This window comes from Aythya ferina (genome assembly GCF_964211825.1).
Source record: "Aythya ferina genome assembly, chromosome: 7".
In the NCBI taxonomy this organism is placed as follows: Eukaryota; Metazoa; Chordata; class Aves; order Anseriformes; family Anatidae; genus Aythya; species Aythya ferina.
Genome location: NC_140302.1, coordinates 9,268,048 through 9,286,937, shown reverse-complemented (window position 1 = coordinate 9,286,937; position 18,890 = coordinate 9,268,048). Strand labels below are relative to the sequence as shown.

The window sequence follows — 18,890 nt, the reverse complement described above, 5'->3', positions numbered from 1 at the left end:
TACTAGTAATGCATGTATGTACAAGGCCAGTGTATGGAAAACACCTATTTGAGGCTTTCACCATGCTTTCCTTACTTGTATGAGAATTATGATACTACAAAAATGATGTTGGGAGTCTTCTACCTGCAGACAAAATACACTTTGGAGTGTCAGGTTGGTGACGTTAGTTTCTGATAGCTATACCCAGAGTACAACTGTGTGGTAGCCTCCAGTAGTTAAAAATGAGAGCAGTAGTCATAGTTTTTCAGCTCAAGATTTGTTGAGACAATGATTCCTCAGTGCTGTGATCGTATGCAGACCATTGGGCTTAATGGCGGTTCAGTATAGCCACCAATTCAATCCTGGAAGCTCCAGTTTGAGGGGGTAAGATACCTGTAACTATCAACAAATAATTGTTTTGCAACAGTCAGATTTGTTGCTTCGCTTACCCTTAAAGAACCACTGTAAAGGATCCTTTTTTTTCAGTTTCAGAATTCACTGGAGTATTTCTGACTACTTAGAACTGGTTTTTGTACTTAAAAATGCATGTACTTTCTGACACTGTTAATTTTTTTAAGAGTAGGTACATTATCACACAGCTTACGCAACTCTTGGCAGCGTAAGGCAAGGACTAAATAGTCCCAAAATGTGAGTTTGACAATTGCACACCTGTACTGTTTCCTGATGTATTTAGTGTATGTTTACATGCTCAAAACATCTGCCCATTTTAGCACTTTCTTATTAATAGGTAAGGCTATCTTCAAAGGAGGCAATTCATAAAGATGATGGAGTTTTTAAGGCTCCTGCACCACCTCCCAAAGTGATTAAAACTGTGACAATACCTACTCAGCCCTATCAAGAGATAGTAACTGCATTGAAATGTAGGAAAGAAGACAAAGAAGTAAGTATTCTTAACAAATTTTTAAGATAAAGAATTTTTGGTAATTCTAAGTACTGAAGGAACAGTGTCAAAATGAAATTTGGCTTTTCTATTAAAGATAATATTTTTTTATCTAAACAGTTGAATGGCCTTCCTTGACTTCTTAATGTTTCCTTGCCCTTGAAACTGAATAGATTTAAAACTGTACTTGTTAAGGTTATAATCAATCCCAAGAGCAACTTACCTAGGTCAAAATATTTGTCTCTTCCAGTTATACACTGTTGTTCAGCATGTAAAGCACTTCAATGATGTAGTGGAATTTGGTGAAAATCAAGAGTTCACAGATGATATTGAGTACTTGCTAAGTGGATTGAAGAGCAATCAGCCCCTAAACACACGTTGCCTTAGGTAAGATATCTTATTATAAAACACTGAACGTATTTTTAAATAAAAAAATGAATTAAATATCCATTAAAGAACTGGACAAACTTATAAATGTCATTTGGTAGTTAGTTTCCCAGCACTTCCACTGTGAAGTGTAACATTTGAAAATAATCTTGAAGATGACAGGCTGTGGTTAATCATTAGTACGAAGGAGATGAAAAGATGAAATAGAAAACTGCACAGTAAGATGCAAAACCTGTTTGCCTTACTCTAAATTAAAAAAAAAAAAAACAAGCAAACAAAAAAAAACTTTGTTCAGTGTGATTTTTGAGTTGCATACTGTGTTTAAAGAAAACCTCAGTTCTAAAATAAAATCTGTAAGATTATAAAGTGTGCTGACTGTAATCTAGAACTAATCTGTGGTGATATGCTAAAGTCTCCAACTGTGTTGTCTTCATTCTTTGTTGAGAAGTAACATAGCTATCATCCACTGGAACCACTGAGTAATACCTCAGTATTAGTTGGTAGCTTTCCTAAGTTGTCTGGAGTACTCACTGCACTTTTAATGTTCCAGTTGCACATTACCATGAAATTGGTGTAAAAAATGTTACAGTTGGGCTTAGAAAAAGTTTATTCATTTTTAATATTGGGTTCCATTCTCCGGACATAAAATTAATTAGTGATGTTCTGTACCCACATAATTTATTATCTTCTGTTCTGACACTTGTGAATTGCCTCTCTGTTTACCACAGATAAAATGCTAGAGAAAGGAAAAACTTGAAACCTAAGACACGGGTGTTAAGGATGCTTAGTGATTTGGCTGTGGATAAGAAAAAGCTTAATGATTTCAGGAGAGTTATTATAAAAACAACTTATTCTTTGCATTCCTCAAAAAAATAGTTATGTTGCTTTAGTATAAACTCAAGAAATCTGTTACCCTATTTGCATTTACGTTCTGAAAATAAATTAATAATGTCATGACAAGTCACGAATATTTTTCACATTATACTTCCTCATATGGCAAGCTTCCTAAGACCTTAAACCAACTTCTGACTTGCCAAAATTTTATTATTGGTGTAATTTACATAAACGCTACAATATTTTTTATTTCAGTTAACAAATGGAAAGGAAGTCATATTTGTAAATGAAATCCATGTGTAACAATAGCAATTGATGTAAAAGAATCAGAAGCTGGTAGATGAGATCTAACTGGTGCTGCTGTGATGGGCGACAAAAAGGCCTAGTTGTTTTTAAAACACTATACTGTATGAATCTCATATTGTTTCCTTGGTAGTCATGGACGACTTGATTCCAGTATAACTCCCATGTTACTTTACATTTTAAAAGCAATGTATTGCTAATTGTCCATGTGTTGGGCTGTGCTGGGAACAAGAAGACAAAATTCTAACAAAGATAGGGGAGAAACGTCTTTTTTGAAAAATAGAACTGTTGTAATTGATAAGACCACTGCATTAACTTCTGATTTTTCCTCATCGGTGTTGTTTTCATCAACTATAAATGCAGAAATATTAAGTATTTTACTTGCAAAGGTAGTGTCAGACATGAGCACGACTAATCAGTCAATTAAATAGATCACTAATAGATTGTGATGGAAGCTCATGTTCATAATTTCTAATCATGTCTCAATCTGTACAGAGGTCTCCTGTGCCTCTAAATTGGTTTCATGTTTGATCCATTAATATTGCATTTTTAATATAACTATTCCAAATTATTTCAAGTTTTGTTTGAAAGAAGCAAGTTCAGGGAATGCTTTCAAATCCTGTTCTTGGCCAAAGTTTGGTAAGCAACTTCTGAATAAAATGCTGGTCTCTTTACCAATTACAAAGGTGGCTTATACAAGTTTTAGAAGAAACGTCCTGACAAAGCTTGGTATACAGTCAGTTGTGTAATTTTTTAGACTTGTTTAGCTACAGTTTTTGTAAATATGGTGATATTAGTTGTTCTAATTCAGAATTATTTTTTTTCTAGTGTAATCAGCTTGGCGACAAAGTGCGCCATGCCCAGCTTCCGAATGCATCTGAGAGCACATGGGATGGTAGCCATGGTTTTCAAAACACTGGATGATTCCCAACATCACCAGGTATGGATAGATTGTGTATTTTATTATAGTTTTGCCGTACCTGTCTACTCCAAGGTCAAACATCTAGTGCAGTGTGTATCTGGAATCAATAGTGTCATTTGAGAAACCTGAAGAGAAACAAGAAATAAGTTATTTGTATCCCAATGACAAATTCCCCTTCCACTGTTTACATGTTTCTAGGCTTGGACAGTTTTTTAAGAAAGCTTTTTAGAAATAGCTTTATCATTTTATTTTTTCTTCAAAATAGATTTGAAGGAAAACTACGTTTTTCTTTCAAATAAAAATACTTGAAATTTAAAAGGAATCTTCTTTATATTTAAATATGGCTCTAAGTGCTTATCTTCAGACTTGCTTGAATGTGAATTGTTTCTTTTTCTCTGGCTTTTGTGGGGTTTCTTGCATGTTTGGGGCTTGTTTCCTTGAGCAGTGCAGTAATTGCATTTGTGGGATGTCTTGAATGTGTGCAGTGTTCTGTGATAAATTTCAGAAAGGTAAATTTTCAGTTTTTATGCTGATAGGACCTGAGACTTGAAAACCCAAAGCATTTTGTCCTTTTCTTCTTAACAGTTTTACAAGCTTAATTCAGCTGTAATAGAAAATGGTTCTTGTGGGTGACATGTCTTTCTTTTTTTTTTTTTTTTTTTTTTTCCCACCGGTTGAAAACTGTGCATCTATGGGGTACCCCTTGAAGTATTGTTACAAAAGCTGAACATAGGAAATGTTACTCGAATGAGGTGATAGTTATGTGTATCCAGTCAGGTTTATTATTATTTTTAAATAGCTCAAGAAAAATTTGTACCCACAGAAATAAACATTCAAAAGATTGCATTTGGCATCTTACAGTGATTGGGGGGAAAAAGCTATCAAGTTCTAACTCACTAATTTTAGAATAAAAGCTTTCTTCCCCTATTCCTCACAAATTAGCAATGGCTAACTGTGAAACACGAACCAAGTTCAATGTGTTCATTATTTTGTGAGCTATCAAAACAGTGCTGAGTGATACTAGCATAAATAAAGTATAGTCATGCTATTCAGGACAGATACCACCACTGAGTTGTAAGAGATCTGCAGAGGACAGCTATAGTCACTTGGAAAACATACAAGCTTTCTCAGTGTATTTTAGGCTGTCGTTTAACAGTTACCATTATTCCTTCATTTTTCAAAAGAACTTGCTCATACAGTTCAAAAGCAAATTGCATGCTATTATTAGTCTGCAGTAGCAAAAAGCATTGATTATATTCACTATTTTCATTGTATCTGTTGAAATGCTTCCTTCTGTCAAGAAAAAATGGAAGTTAATGTTTTAATATATATTTCTTGGTGTATGTTACGGTGTTATAAAATCGCTGATTTATCAAACTACTAATAAATACTAAAATACGTGCTTTAACTACTGACGTCATATGTTTCAACAGTGATCTTATCTGTATAACCTCACTGTCTTGTTGTTTTGAGGTTGTTTCACTAAACTTTTTAAGATGGATAGAAATTTCTGAGTATTAGTGCAAGGCAACTCTAGAACAATAATTCACACTAGGCTCAACTTGAATGTCTCAAATCCATTTAAGATGAATAGACTGGGGGGAAAAAAAGAAATGTACAGCTGTTTTGTTGCTATTTTCTGTCACGTGTTTTGGAGATGGGAGATAACTGTCACAATGATAGTGCTAATGGAAACAAATACAAGTGTATCCTGCATTCAGTAATGCTGTACAGTGAATAGACTGAGAAAACAGAAGATTTGCTTATTTCCATAAACATATAAAATAGTGGTTGTAGAGCTGTAGTTCACTCAGCAGAAAAACAAACAAACAAACAAACAACAAGATAACCAGTTACATTATAGAGATGTGCCCCCAGAATATTTCCATGAAAAGTGCTTGCAGCATGTAAATTTCTTGTAGATTGGTCTTTTAAGCTGACTTTGTCTCTTCAGCTGTACGCTAAAGGCTTTGGAGTATTGTTATTAATTTTTAAACTAAAATCTATATTTTCATTACAGTTGTCATTAGTTAAGCACAGAAATGTGGTTTTGTAATGTCTTCAGCATGTGAGGAAGTAAAAATAAATAAATAAATAAAACAGAGCACGTTAAATGTAGTGCTGAACCCTAGAAAATAACCATCTGTTCCTGCAAGTTGGAGTATAAATAGAGTGAGCAGGGGAAGGCAAGGATGAGCGTGGGTATGACTGGCCTGCAGTTTCTGGAGTAAATGTTCAGCTAGGATGTCTTCCCGAATACTGTACAAGTATGGTTTGCAACTCCATAGTTAAGTATGCCATAAAGTTTCTGTCCAGAGCAAATACTATTTATTTTACTCTTTTCTCCCCACCACAACACTTGTTAGGAAGCAGGATGTATTTTAAGTGTCTTCAGGAATAAAATGGGAGAGATGAGATGGAGCAAGTTCACTACTCCAGTCTGTATGGGTGTTTTTTTGTGGTTTTGATTTTTGAGGGTCAAAAATTAGTTGTACAGATTTCTGCCTTTTCAACATCAAATTCGATGTATGATAGAGTATGAGTTTGTCTGAAAGCTATGTGGTTAATTGTTTTTAACATTTACAAAAGACCAGAGCAAAATGTATTCTATTTAAGAGTTGCTCTTTTTTAAGATGAAACTAACTTGTTTATAAGGAGTAAGAAAAATGAGCTTTAGCAAACCTTATTGGTGGCATGTAGTTGAAGCAGGCTCATCCTGTGGTATAAGCACTGTTAATATTTGAAGTCCTTGCTTATTTTGCAACATTATTTTCCAGTTGCTCTTGAGCATTTGGAAGCTTACTGGCCTGGTTGCTTACAGGTTTTCCTTGTTGCAGGAATCTCGTTCTTCTTAAAAGTACTTAACTCCGCTCCCTTTTGCTGGCTGGCAGTGCTCCTGCAGCCTGAAAATTTTGGTATAATGTCTTAGTCCCCACCTTGGTTCCTTTCTGACCTAAGCATTTTAAAATCTGGGTTGGAAGGTCTGAAGGGAAGTGATGACAGGTGCTTATGTGAGGGAAAGCCATTACTCGCTGCATAATAGGAAGTCAGTTGGAAAGGAAGCAAGCCTGGGTGAAGTCAAGGGCTTGGTGCAGGGGCTTATGAAATGAGTCTGATTGCTATTACCAGACTTCAGTGTCTGTGAGTTAGTATTCTGTGTAGCGACCGAAGAGCAGTCTCTGGCTTCTTGAAATGCATAACAATTGGTAGTCCAGATTATAAATTCTACGGTTTCCCTCTTGACTGCTGTGTAGTTTGTATTTCAGAAAGTGTTTTGAAGGCTTGAGCATTTTTCCACCAGGAAGGTCACCTGGATAATGCTGGTCACTGGAAGATAGCTTTTCATCGATGTTACTAGAGCAGTTCCCCCATTTGATGAATAACAGTGAGGAGTGCTATGTTACCTTTGTTTTATATGGAATGTGTTTTTCCTAGATCCTGTTCTAAGAACTGCTAGTCTGAAGGAACGGAGTACAGTCACTTCCCAGTAATCTGCAATTTTTTACACTTTAAACTAGAAACACTTTATTGAATGTAAATGATAAAATTGCAAGGTTTATTTGAGAAAGACAGGACATGCGTTTTCCTGTAATTTCTTTTCACTGTCTAGGCAAGCTGCAAAGACTGCTTCCTGCCTTAAATGATCCAGCTGACAAATCTGGAATAGTGACATTCATAGCTAAGGTGGATTTTTTTTTTTTCATTTTTTTTTTCTGAACAACTCTGTCTTGAGGTTGTACTCATGAAAGGAGATGTAGATTTGGAAAATTGCTTCCTTCAGTATTCCAAATGCGTTTTATTCACCTCTGCCCTTAAGGGTTTCCTTGACTCAGAAGGGAATTTTAACATACCTTTTGATAGACTGTCAGCTGCCTAATCCTGCTTTGGAAATGCTGGTACTGCTTGGTATGACCAGGTATGATTATCACTTCTAAAATAAACAGAAGCAGCAAATGATTGCTTTGATGGTTAGCTGAACCCTTAACAAAATGTTAATCTGTTGTGACCCAGAAATTCTGCTCCTTCCTGTTGAGCTGTGCAACATTCACATCCCAGACTTAAATTAAATTAACATCACAGAATAAAACTTTTCTGGAAAAGCTTTGAAATTACCCTATATGCCAAAAAAAAAAAAAAAAAAAAAAAAAAAAAAAAAAACACGTTGACTGTTCTTTCAGGGTTGAACTCAATAATTAACAATTATTTGTAGTAAAACACACATGCACAGCTTTTTTTTTTTATTTATTTCCTCTGGATGTCTAGAAAGGGTTCTGACAGTGTTGTGCCTAGCATAACTTGATTTTTTTATTCTTTATTATCACTTGGACCTCTATCACTTGCATAGATATCGCTTGCACTAAGAGATGTGTACTTGCTGGCACTAGGGACAGGTAGCCAAGGTCTGACCTCTTCACTGCTACTGTGGTTTATCTCTTTCTGACAGCCGTCTTCTGCCTTTGCTTTTCTGGGTATTCAAGAAGATGATTTTTAATTATTTCTTGAACTTGAAGAAAGTTTAAGTATTCTTTAGCCAGTAAGAGGTTCCTATATACCATTTCTGTCAACTCTCCATAAGGTAGAGGTGGTCAAACTAATAGGATTAGCTTGTTAAGAACTGATGGGGAGGAGGGCTGGTTTGATTAGTGCTTTGGCTACTTTGAAAGAGCAGAATTCTACTGGAAATTGAACGTGTGTGGGCAGGGGAAGGTTTGGATCAACTACTGACAGACAGACCTGCTTGGCAGAATCGGAATGTATGTCACTGGGCATTTTTTCCTTTCACGTGTGAATGCTGTCTTTATGATCTCTATCTTTTTGGTGTTCTCTGTCACCAGCTTAACTCATATAACTAGCATTTTCACCTACCTTGCCACATGTCCTGTACCTTTTACTTTGTTCCCCTGCCACCTGTCTCTTCTGTAATTGCATATTATTGGAGTTACTGCTTCTTATTCTGTCTGCAACAGAGTCCCTTAAAAGTAGAAAAACCTGCTTATCTTCCAGGTTTTTGTAAATGTATTAAATGATTTATGTCTTATTTGTATGGGGGAGGAAAATATGTTAGTAAATTTCTAGAATGAGTCCACTTATGTACTGAAGTAAGTACTCATGCAAGTGCTAGTGGAGCCTGGGACTTGTCAGGCTTTTTCTTCTGTAAATTTTTATTTTGTTTATTAAAATTTTTTAAAACTTCTACCAAACATAAAACTAAAAATATATTTTTTTCTTTCCTCTCCCAACCGAAGAACTTGTCCCTTTGTACAGCAGCTCTAATGTACATCTTGAGTAGGGATCGTTTGAACATGGATTTAGACAGAGCTAGTTTAGATCTGATGATACGGCTTTTGGAATTGGAACAAGATGCTTCTTCTGCCAAGCTCCTGAATGAAAAAGACATGAATAAAATTAAGGAAAAAATTCGGAGACTATGTGAAACTGTTCACAACAAACATCTTGATCTCGAAAACATCACGGTGGGTATTGTGCTTTTGTTTGAAAGACTTGACAGTAGTGGAATGTTTAATAAAATGGAATTGATAGTATCAGCTTTAATTTCCTATATCACAACTCAGAATTCATGATGCTGTCTGCGATGGTGAAAGTGTTGCAAGTGTTGATTGCAAGTGTTTTCTTTTTTTGAACTTAAAATTTCCTTCATAAAAGCCAGATGAAGTTATGTTCTTCAGCTCTCTGGTTCACTGACTGATAAGTTCGTTAAAGGTAGCTATTAAAACAAGTAACAGCCGTGTGTTAAAGGATCGCATTCAGTTTGACTTTTGTTTATCTGCCTACATTTTCATCTATGTATATTCCTTCACAAAGAGTAGTGGTGGTTATGTGGGAATACGAGTGTTGTGTGTTAAAGTGGAGTTGTGGTACAGGAACTTCTATTTAATAATAACAATATTGTCTGTCTTCCAGAAATCAATTTTTCTCTGCAGGGAGTGTAGTAGCAGATCTATCAATAATCTTACGTGTGGATAAGGGTTGGCTTTTATACTTTGTTTCTCGAGCGTACTTGTTTTTTATGAATGTATCTTCAGATGCAACAGAGTGAACACATGTTGTTTAAAAATAAATTTGGCCATGGTTTGATGCTAGTTACTGAGCTAGCTTGAAAAATCAAAGGGTAAGTTGCAAGTCTTCTGAGAAGAGTATTTTTAAAGACTTGATGACAGATTGACTAGATGACTGGTCATAGATGGCACAACTTAGTGCTTTTGCTTTCATCATATTTCAGTATAACATGTTAAGATGTTAATTTTTTTTAACATCTTTTAATACTTTCTTTAAAGTTTCAAGATTGTTATAAGGTTTTTGCTATTTTTAATCTAGTTCTTCACAGTGACAGGAGATCTGATCTATTGCTTATGAAGTGAGCTTTTTAGAGTTTTATCTCTGCAAGAGATGTTTCAACTCATCAGTAACCTGAAGATAAGATTGTGTTCAGTGTTCGAGTAGTCTAAAAGATGATATGCCTTGATGAACCGGCAACTTCTTCTGTAGTTCCAGTGACTTCTTTTTGTCCTTTTGACACCTCAGCCCCAGCCCAAATTTCAGATGTGGAACAGACAGCTGAATTGGCATGAAAAGTCAGTATTACATAGCATTGGGAAGAGTTGAATATTAGGGGAGGACGGTAGTCTTGATGGCATAATTCTTAACCTTGATAAGCAATTTAGGGTGACAAAGGAGAATTATTTCAGTGTTTCAGTTTTAGGCATGTTTCCCATAAGTGTGTGGAATCTGTAGGTAAAGAACTCAGTTACTTTTCTGGCCTTTAGAATCTGCAAAAGCAGAATAAATTTGAGTTGATGTTCTCTGCCTTCACTGTTAAGTCGTGTGATAAAATCTTAAGATATCAACACAGAACAAATTTTGTTTTTTTAGGTGACAAGTAGCAAGGAATTGGTGTAATTACTGTCTTAATTCTGAAGACTCACATAGCTCGCTATCTCAGTGCCAAGGTATTTTTTGCACTACAAAATGTAAGACAGCTCTGTTTATTAAGTGTGGAACAGCTAGCATAGGTTCCTGATTGCTAAAGCATCCAGCCACGCTGACCACTGTCTCCTATTACAGCTTTTCTTATATTCATGATCTCAGCTGGCCTAATGTTTTTCATGAACTGTAATTCCGTTTTTGTTTTCTTAAGCATGAGTTTTAAAAGGGAGAGGATATATTAAAGGGACTCAGTCCTGCAAGAGATACGTCCATGAGAAAAGAATTTTATCATCACACGTGTTGTTTTTTTTTCCTGAGGCATCTTGATTTCTTAAAATTATATTGAGCTGTTGTTTCAAATGTGTTAAATACTGTAGTCCCTCACAGATGGAAACTGGTTCCCTCCCAGCTGTGCCATCTAGAAGTAGACTATTCCAGTGTTCCAAGAATATTTGCAAACCAAATGATACAAATAGTTTCTCTGTCAATTTATGATAGTTGCAATGGTAAGTTGAGACAATAATGAACTTCATGTGTGGAGCATAAAGTTGTGTTCACATTGGTCTCTGTCATGAGGTATAATACGTAATCTGTTTTGTACCAGATGACAAACAGGCAGAAAATTTTAACAAAAAATGCAAATCGGGGGAAAGGGGGAGGGTTATAGAAAAGATTTGTACTTTTTCAAACTCAGACATAAACACTGAGAAACATCCAGATTGCAACAGCTATTTTGATAGCTCCGGTTTGTGCTTAACCAGTTACACGTTAGGTTTTTGAATCTGAGCTTCAATGAAGGTGACCAAAGCTGCCCATATCTTTAACAGACAATGTTGTTTGTGTTACTATATCTGGAAACTAGTTTGGGCTAATTCTTGAGTATTCATAAAGCTGTTCAAAGGATTCTGTTTTCTAGACTGCTGTGAACAACATTGAAAATGTAAAGCCAGAAATTGAAAAGGACTTCTCTGTGTGTTCAATTTCTTCCAAGTATTTTCTGGTTTAGGAGAAGATCAAACCTGAAACACTTAATCTTCCTGATAGCAAATTGCACTCGGCTGCCAGTCAGCATAGCCCAGTGTAGCTGATGCTTGCAAGCTAGCTCTTATCCATTGCATCATGATGAAAATGTTCAGAAGTGACTTCTCTTTTCAGTTGGTGAAGGGTTATTTTGTTTTTCAGTCTCAGCATAAGGCTGAAAACTTAAAGAAAACACGTTTTGAAACTTTGGTCTTAAAATTTTATAGTAATTGACATAATATTCATCAGAATCATAGAATTATCAAGGTTGGAAAATACCTTCAAGACTTTACTCAAAAGCAAGAATTAAATCTTGAATGACAATTTTTAGTATATACATGTTTTTAAATGTTCTCTTGACCAGTTGTATGAATATCAAATAATATTATCCTGGAGTTTTTGAAGTCTCACCACCCCTTGTAGGAAGACCAAGTACTGTATTTGAAGTACTATGTGGACTTTGAGATTTCGTGGAAACACATACAGAAGATTAGTTAAATCTGTTGTAGCCCTTAAAATCTCTAAGGAGAGTCTCTGTTCAGCTTCTACCAATCTGATTTAGGTTATGCCTGGCTTCAGATACCTATGTTACAGAATTTTCAAGCTCAGTCTGAAAGCGTGAAAAATTTTCTGAAGATGGGAAAGCTGTGGAGAACTAGGGATCTGTCAAACTGCAGTCTGCAGGTTCTTTCCCTTCCTCCCTCAAAACACTTGCTCATTTGGTTGGCCTCAGAAGGGCAGTTCTACATCCATTGCTTAAAATGTTGTCTGCTATTATGTTTTTAACTTAATTTGTAAAAGCAAGGTTTTGGACCTTTTATCTCCCAGTGATAAGAAAAGTTTGAAACCAAGTGGGCCTAACTTCCTTCCTGTGGGAGGACTGAGTGAGTAGCTGCTGGCAATTAAAGATGGTTACCTGTTGCCAGGGTGGTGAAACAGTGGCAGGAGTAATTGCAGCTCTGTGTTTGTTTCCTCTGTATGGGAAATTGAGATGCTGATGACTCAGTGAGCAATGACCTGTAGTAGATTTGCTGCTGCTCATGTTATTTTACCCCCACGATGCTTTCATGACGCAAGGACACTTCCACTTACATTGGAGAAATGCAGTTATTAACCTGTATGCTCATCAGTGACTGCTGCAGAGGTTGCTTCTGAAAAAAATAAATAAAGAGTTACTTTTGGGTAGTAATTCTTCTTTATCAGCATTGATCTTGAACTTTCTTCTCCTTGGAGATCAATAATCTGGAAAAAAAAAGGAAAGCAGCTGAAGCTGTCAAGGTTGGTGGGGAGGAATCATACAAATAACAACTTGGTTTTCAAAGACAACAGGGTGTTTATTCAAGCCTGGTTAGTACTTTGTTCAGGCGATCGGCTCCGCGGCAGACGTGTTCTGCAGCGGAGCAGGGGACCGAGGCGGGCAGGGCTTTTTGTCCGGCATCGAGGCCACTCGGGGGAGCCGCCGGGACCCGGCAGTCCTCGCGAGGGAGGCTGACGAGGTGCGGGCGGAGCCAGCAGCGCCCCCTCCCAGGCTGTTTAAAAGTTGCCCCTAGGGAGCGCGAGCGACCAGGAGCACGGCGAACAGGGCATGGTGCGTCGAAGGGCGTGGCACGGCAGTTTGCGCGGGCAGGGCAAGCAGGGGGACTGTTGCAGCTGCCTCTCCCTTTGGTGCTTGTAACCTGCTTGCGTAGAACCTGACCATGGTATCAACCGGGCAGAAAACCGTGGCCTCCGCATCTCGTGCGGCATCTCCAGCCACGGTCACCAGTGTGGCTACTCAGACGGAGGGCTCGGGGAAACACGCAGCCGTCCAGGTCCTGGGCTGCAGAGTGTGCCCCCAGCCTTCTGTCGGTCTCCGACAGCAGTGGTGGGTATGCCTGTGGGAGGTGTGCCCAGGTTGAAGAACTGCTCAGCCAGGTAGCGGAGCTCCGGGAGGAGGTGAACAAGCTCAGGAGCATCAGGGAATCAGAGATGGAAATTGACTGGTGGAGGTGCACTCTACCCTCTCTGAGGCAGGCTCACGAGCCTGCCACAGCACAGGCGTCTCCTGTTATGCAGAAGACGGAGGTTCCCTCCTCCTGCCAGGCAGCGGGAGGAGACCTAGATCAAGGGGGGGAATGGAGGCAGGTGCCTATTCGGGGTGGTAGGCGAGCCCTCTCTCTGCCCACCTCACCTTCTCATCTACCCTTAAATAATCAATATGAAGGACTAGAACAAGACAATCTGAATGACAAAGTAGATAAAAACCCATCCCAGTTGGAGGGGGCGCCTAAGACAAGGCGACCTACACATCGCATTGCCACATCATCCTTCAAAAAAGAAAGAAGGGCTATTGTTATGGGGGGCTCCCTTCTGAAAGGGACAGAGGGACCGATATGCCGACCGGACCCAACCCGCAGAGAAGTCTGTTGCCTCCATGGGGCTCGGGTGAGAGACTTCGCCAAGAAAGTCAAGCGCCTGGTACGGCCCACTAACTACTACCTGCTACTGGTCTTTCAGGCTGGTAGCGATGAAGTAGCAACGAGAAGTCCGAAGGCGATCAAAAGAAACTTTAGGGATTTGGGGCGACTACTTAGAGGATCAGGGGCACAGGTTGTGTTTGCCTCTGTCCTTCCGATAGGGGGCATCAAAGCTGAAAGGCGTGCTGTTCACATAAACTTGTGGCTTCGAGACTGGTGTGACCAGCAGAACTTTGGTCACGGTTCTTTGATCACGGGAAGGTCTATGCTACACCGGGCCTGATGGCACCGGATGGGATGTGCCTCTCTCAGAGAGGGGTAAGGATCTTTGGTCAGGAGTTGGCAGGGCTGATAGATAGGGCTTTACTGTTATTCCCAGGAGGTGCTGAGGTTTGCGCTTGTATCCTGGAATATGCTGCGCATCTCAGAATAAGCACAGCACTCCTTGAAGTGTTAGAAATCAAATGTGTCACGTAGGGAAGATAACTATAAAGTGGTTGAATTTGGTTGACTTTATTGTGATCTTATGGCTTTTTTCTGGTTGCTCGTTGTTGTATTTGTGGCATGTTAAATTATTAGGCTTATAGTAGTCCGCATTTACTTGTGTGTTTTTCAGAGATTACAGAATTCAATGTTCTGTGTAGATATAAATCTTATGCATATTAGACATGTGTATATATATATATAATGTTTTATTATTAACATTTGGCTTTTTTAGAAGCTCTTATAAAAACAAGATAAACAGTCTTTTATAGATGGGGTTTGTTCTGCTTAAAAATACTGCAGGAGATTAAGATAATCACCTAAAATCTGTTCAATTTACAGAGAGTAAGCTTATCTTCAGTGCTGTAGAATTTCAGTATGTATTCCTCTTAAGAAAAAAGAATCCACTAAATATAGTAAGATTTTTTATCAGCATCATAGTTGATTTTTTTTCTTTATTGCATTTAAAGTAAAGTCACAAAAAACTTGGTTAGAAACATGTATTTTACAAAGCAGCAAAGTTAATGTATCTGAGGAAAGAGCAGTGTTCACTGCAGGTTTTTTCCTACCTGGCTGTTTTGTTCCGTTCCTTCTACCACTAGTCTCTTGTTAACAGGAGAAGCAGATGAAAACAGGCTGTTTAGACTTTCTAAAATATTAAAAATGTCAAAAAAAAGTTGAGAGTGCTAACATATCTTTTTAATGAGTACCAAGGTTTTGTATTTTTTTAGATGCACATGTTTCTCTATTCTTGCTCCCTCTGGTGGTTTTTCTACTCAAACTGTAACCTTGTTTTGTATGAGGTGTATTTGTATGATCCGATGTGCTGGCTGCAGCTGCATATGCTGACTTCACTAATTCTGGAATCAAACTCTTTCAGACCGGGCATTTGGCAATGGAGACATTACTGTCTCTCACCTCAAAACGAGCTGGGGACTGGTTTAAAGAAGAACTGCGACTCCTAGGTGGTCTTGATCATATTGTAGATAAAGGTATATCGGAGATCCTGTTTTTACAGTATGCAAAAATTAGTAAATCCAAGATGTTTGATTTTCTTAATATTAATTTTCTTTGCTCAAGAATAGAAAAAATTATATATTCTCAATTTTTTAAAATGCACAATTTTATGTCAAGTTATTGGGAAATATTAGTGACAAATCTCTTCGTGTGGGATTGAAAGTACATTAAAGTACTTCAAAGTACCACACAACAATGTATCTGTAAGATATGTGGACTTACTTGCAGTTAAGAAACATAATTATGTACTGTACAATCTCTTAGTAGAAAATAAAATATACAGATAGTTAATTAGTGTGGCAACAATCACAGCCTTCTTTTAATTTACCTAGAAATGTAACAATTTTGGAATGCTGATCATGTCTTTGAGATTGTTTCCTAGTATTACAGGGTTATTAAGGTGTAAAACAAGGTTGATAGCAACTCTCTGAATAGCTGGTTAAATCGGAATGCTTGGCTTTTGAAGGCATCTTATTGACAGTGTAAAATTTTTTTGTTGTTTAGTTAAAGAGTGTGTGGATCACCTAAGCAGTGATGAAAATGAAGAGAAATTGGTTGCCTCGTTATGGGGTGCAGAAAGGTGTTTACGGGTCTTAGAAAGTGTAAGTATGAACATTACATTTCTGAAAAATGCTTTCTCTAACGTGTTCCGTAAATATATAGTTATATAAGTAACAATAAACGTTTTAATTGAAGCTATTAACATTGTGAGGTTTATCAGTGTTCCTGGAACGTTGGAAGTTTTGTTCATTAATTTAGAATATCACTCACTGTTGTTGAGAATAACTGTGTATAACCTGATGCTTTTTTTACGTTCCTCTGAAAAACTGCTGTTTGTTTTCTTTTGTCATGAGATGGACTTTAGCGTGAGTCTAGTATAACACAGCATAATGTGTTTTCTTAAAACTATAAATTGATGTGTATATTATATGAATTACTGCATTCAGACGTCAGCTAGCTAAGTGCTGAAAGAGCAAACTGCTTTGAAGGTCACAGTAGATCTGTAGTCAGTTGATCATGTATATTGAGATGGTAAATGTTTTTCAATGAGAAGTTTGAGCAGAATTAAAATGTGTGGTAATTTTTGAAGAGCTTAATTGAGAGAAACCTTGTGCATGTGCTTCCCTACAGAGCCTCATTTTGTTAAGTTTCATATTTGTTGTTACTCTTTTTGCTTGTGATATTGTAAGCAAATAGAAAAATGTGATGTTTTTGAAATATTGCTCTGCATGTCAGAAAGGGGTGTTCAGGTTCAAAGTACAGGTCAATGAGTCTTAAGATATTAAGCCTGAGTCAGAGGTCAAGTAGCTGCAGTGATACTTCCTGACTAAAATAGCAAGATAAACTCAAGGATACTGTAAAAGTAAGCTAAAAAATGAGTACAATGAACAAATGCAGATGTGGCTACTTCAAAGTTACAGTACCTATCCCTTTACTTCAGAATAGTGAGAGAAAAATTTTCAGATCTGTTTTCTGCTATTATATTCTATGGATGGAATTGCCAAGCAACAGCACAAGAGACTTGTTTAGTGGCAGAATATTCAAAATTGAATTTGAGGATGGCTTGTGATATAGTAAAATCCTTAGGAATTTGGGAGAGAGGACAAATCAGCGTACCATATAACAAAAATTTAAGAAGAGCTTTTACTGTTTCTGTAAATTGATTCTGTATTCCAATCAAGAGAATTGAGGAAAAAGTTTATAGTTAAATGCTCTTAGTTACAGCTCTTAGAAGTGGAGTTGACATCAAGTCTTAAATAGCAAAATATTTACTTGTATATGCAAGCGCATACACATGCATTGGGACTACAGTGTCCCAGGATACAGGTTCAGGTTCTGCTGTGGCAGAATATCCTCTTACAGAGTTCCTGTGTGCAGCATATCAGGGAAGATGGCTTTATATGCAGTGCCACAATCTTGTGGGATTACTTAAAAGTAGGAAACTCCAAGGAAATACTGGTACAATAAGTGAAAACTTATTCTGGATAATAATCAAGAAAAATGGATCTAAATAAAGTGGAGTGGTAGTGGAAGGGAATAGTTCTTTCAAGGAAAAGGTTGTTTCTTTTTTTTAATATTACTTTCTCCTCCCCTTTTTAGGTTACTGTGCATAATCCAGAAAATCAGAGCTATCTGATAGCATACAAAGACTCGCAACTCATAGTCTCCTCAGCTAAGTAAGTTGTAACAAAAAGACATTTTTGCACAGCTCTGCATGTGATAATGGCAAGGAATTTGGAATTTGCTATACAAGAAAATTCCAGGGGAAAAAACTTCATTTCTGTGTTGCTTTTCAGTAATATTCAAGTTATTTTAGATGAGGGTATTGGTAACTGCCTGAGTACTAAGAACATGTAGTTATTGTTGGTTCTGTTGAAGTTGCAAACTGTGGATTAAGATTTTAGTACCAAAATAAGGTGAGCACAGAAGAGAAGCTACTTTTGGTAAGCTACTTTTGTTGATAGTGTTTTATTATCTTAAGTGTTCTTTGGAATGAAGCATAATAGTGAGTTGACAGTTAATGTAACTAAGAATAAAGAAAATTTTGTTCTGAACTGTTCTCCCAGCCCCACTTACCAATCAGGATGAGGTCTCAGTTGACTGGCAGAGACTGAATCTCTCTTGCACTGCCCAAGTGGTTCATACGAAAGCAAATTAGGCTGAAAATTTGACTGTGCAGACCTCACTGGAAAAAGAATGGCATGGTTGTAGGCTAAATATTTTGAGTGGTTCTTTAAATTAAAGAAAAAAAAATCTACTTACTGTGCTAGTTAGTCCAATCTGTCCTTTTGACATCTTAGTTGTGTTTAGAATTGAAATCAGCACTCTCACTTTGTCAAACTAATGTAATGCAGTAGAATTATGTCTGATCCAGTAGTGTTATGAGATGAAGGCTACTTCTGCTGGAAAATCACGTGTCACTTATTTGTCACAGAATAGGCATAGCTCTGGTGACAAGACAAGTGAACAGTTAGAAAATACTATCAGAATAATGTTGTGCCTTGATGGTCAGAGGATACGAGAGGCTGTTTTTAGGGAGAGGAGATGCCTTAAGACATTGTGATGAAGTTGGAAAGAAAAATATGAACTTTTGCACTTGAAATCTCAAGCTGTTAAAGCTCTAGGCAACAAAGCTTTCCTGTTTTTGTTTTATTTTCACAAATTCAGTTGAACTCATAAAAGATTTTATAGGTGACAGGCTTATCATCTAGCCATACAGATTAGGCACCTTACACTTTTATCAGGAAAATGCTGCATAAATTCCATATTTGCTGTTTTCCCGATTAAATAAGTATAAAGTGAAATATCCTGTATGTTATCCAGGTAATTTTGTTCTGCGTCTTCTCTTTGCAGAGCATTGCAGCATTGTGAGGAGTTAATCCAGCGATATAATCGTGCTGAAGATAGTATCTGTTTACCAGACAATAAGCCTCTGCCTCACCAGAATGTAACCAACCATGTGGGTAAAGCAGTGGAAGACTGCATGAGGGCCATCATTGGTGTCTTGCTCAACCTAACGAATGATAATGGTAAAAACAAACAAAAAAATACACCTATTCAGTGTTACAGCATCAGAGATAGTATGTTAATGTAAACCCTTATACTGATGCTTTTTTTTCCATGTACAGTGCAGTAAAACAGT

At 37.3% G+C, this 18,890-nt stretch overlaps 1 protein-coding gene across 1 annotated transcript in view; it reads left to right on the top strand.

The window, feature by feature from the left end:
* The window catches only part of WAPL (WAPL cohesin release factor), a 72,952-nt gene that overhangs the window by 46,340 nt on the left and 7,722 nt on the right, over window positions 1–18,890 (top strand). The window contains 8 exon segments of the mRNA XM_084525320.1: window positions 728–880; window positions 1,131–1,267; window positions 3,233–3,344; window positions 8,573–8,800; window positions 15,111–15,222; window positions 15,752–15,849; window positions 17,348–17,424; window positions 18,602–18,777. Of these exon segments, the coding sequence (XP_084381446.1) occupies window positions 728–880; window positions 1,131–1,267; window positions 3,233–3,344; window positions 8,573–8,800; window positions 15,111–15,222; window positions 15,752–15,849; window positions 17,348–17,424; window positions 18,602–18,777 (1,093 nt within the window).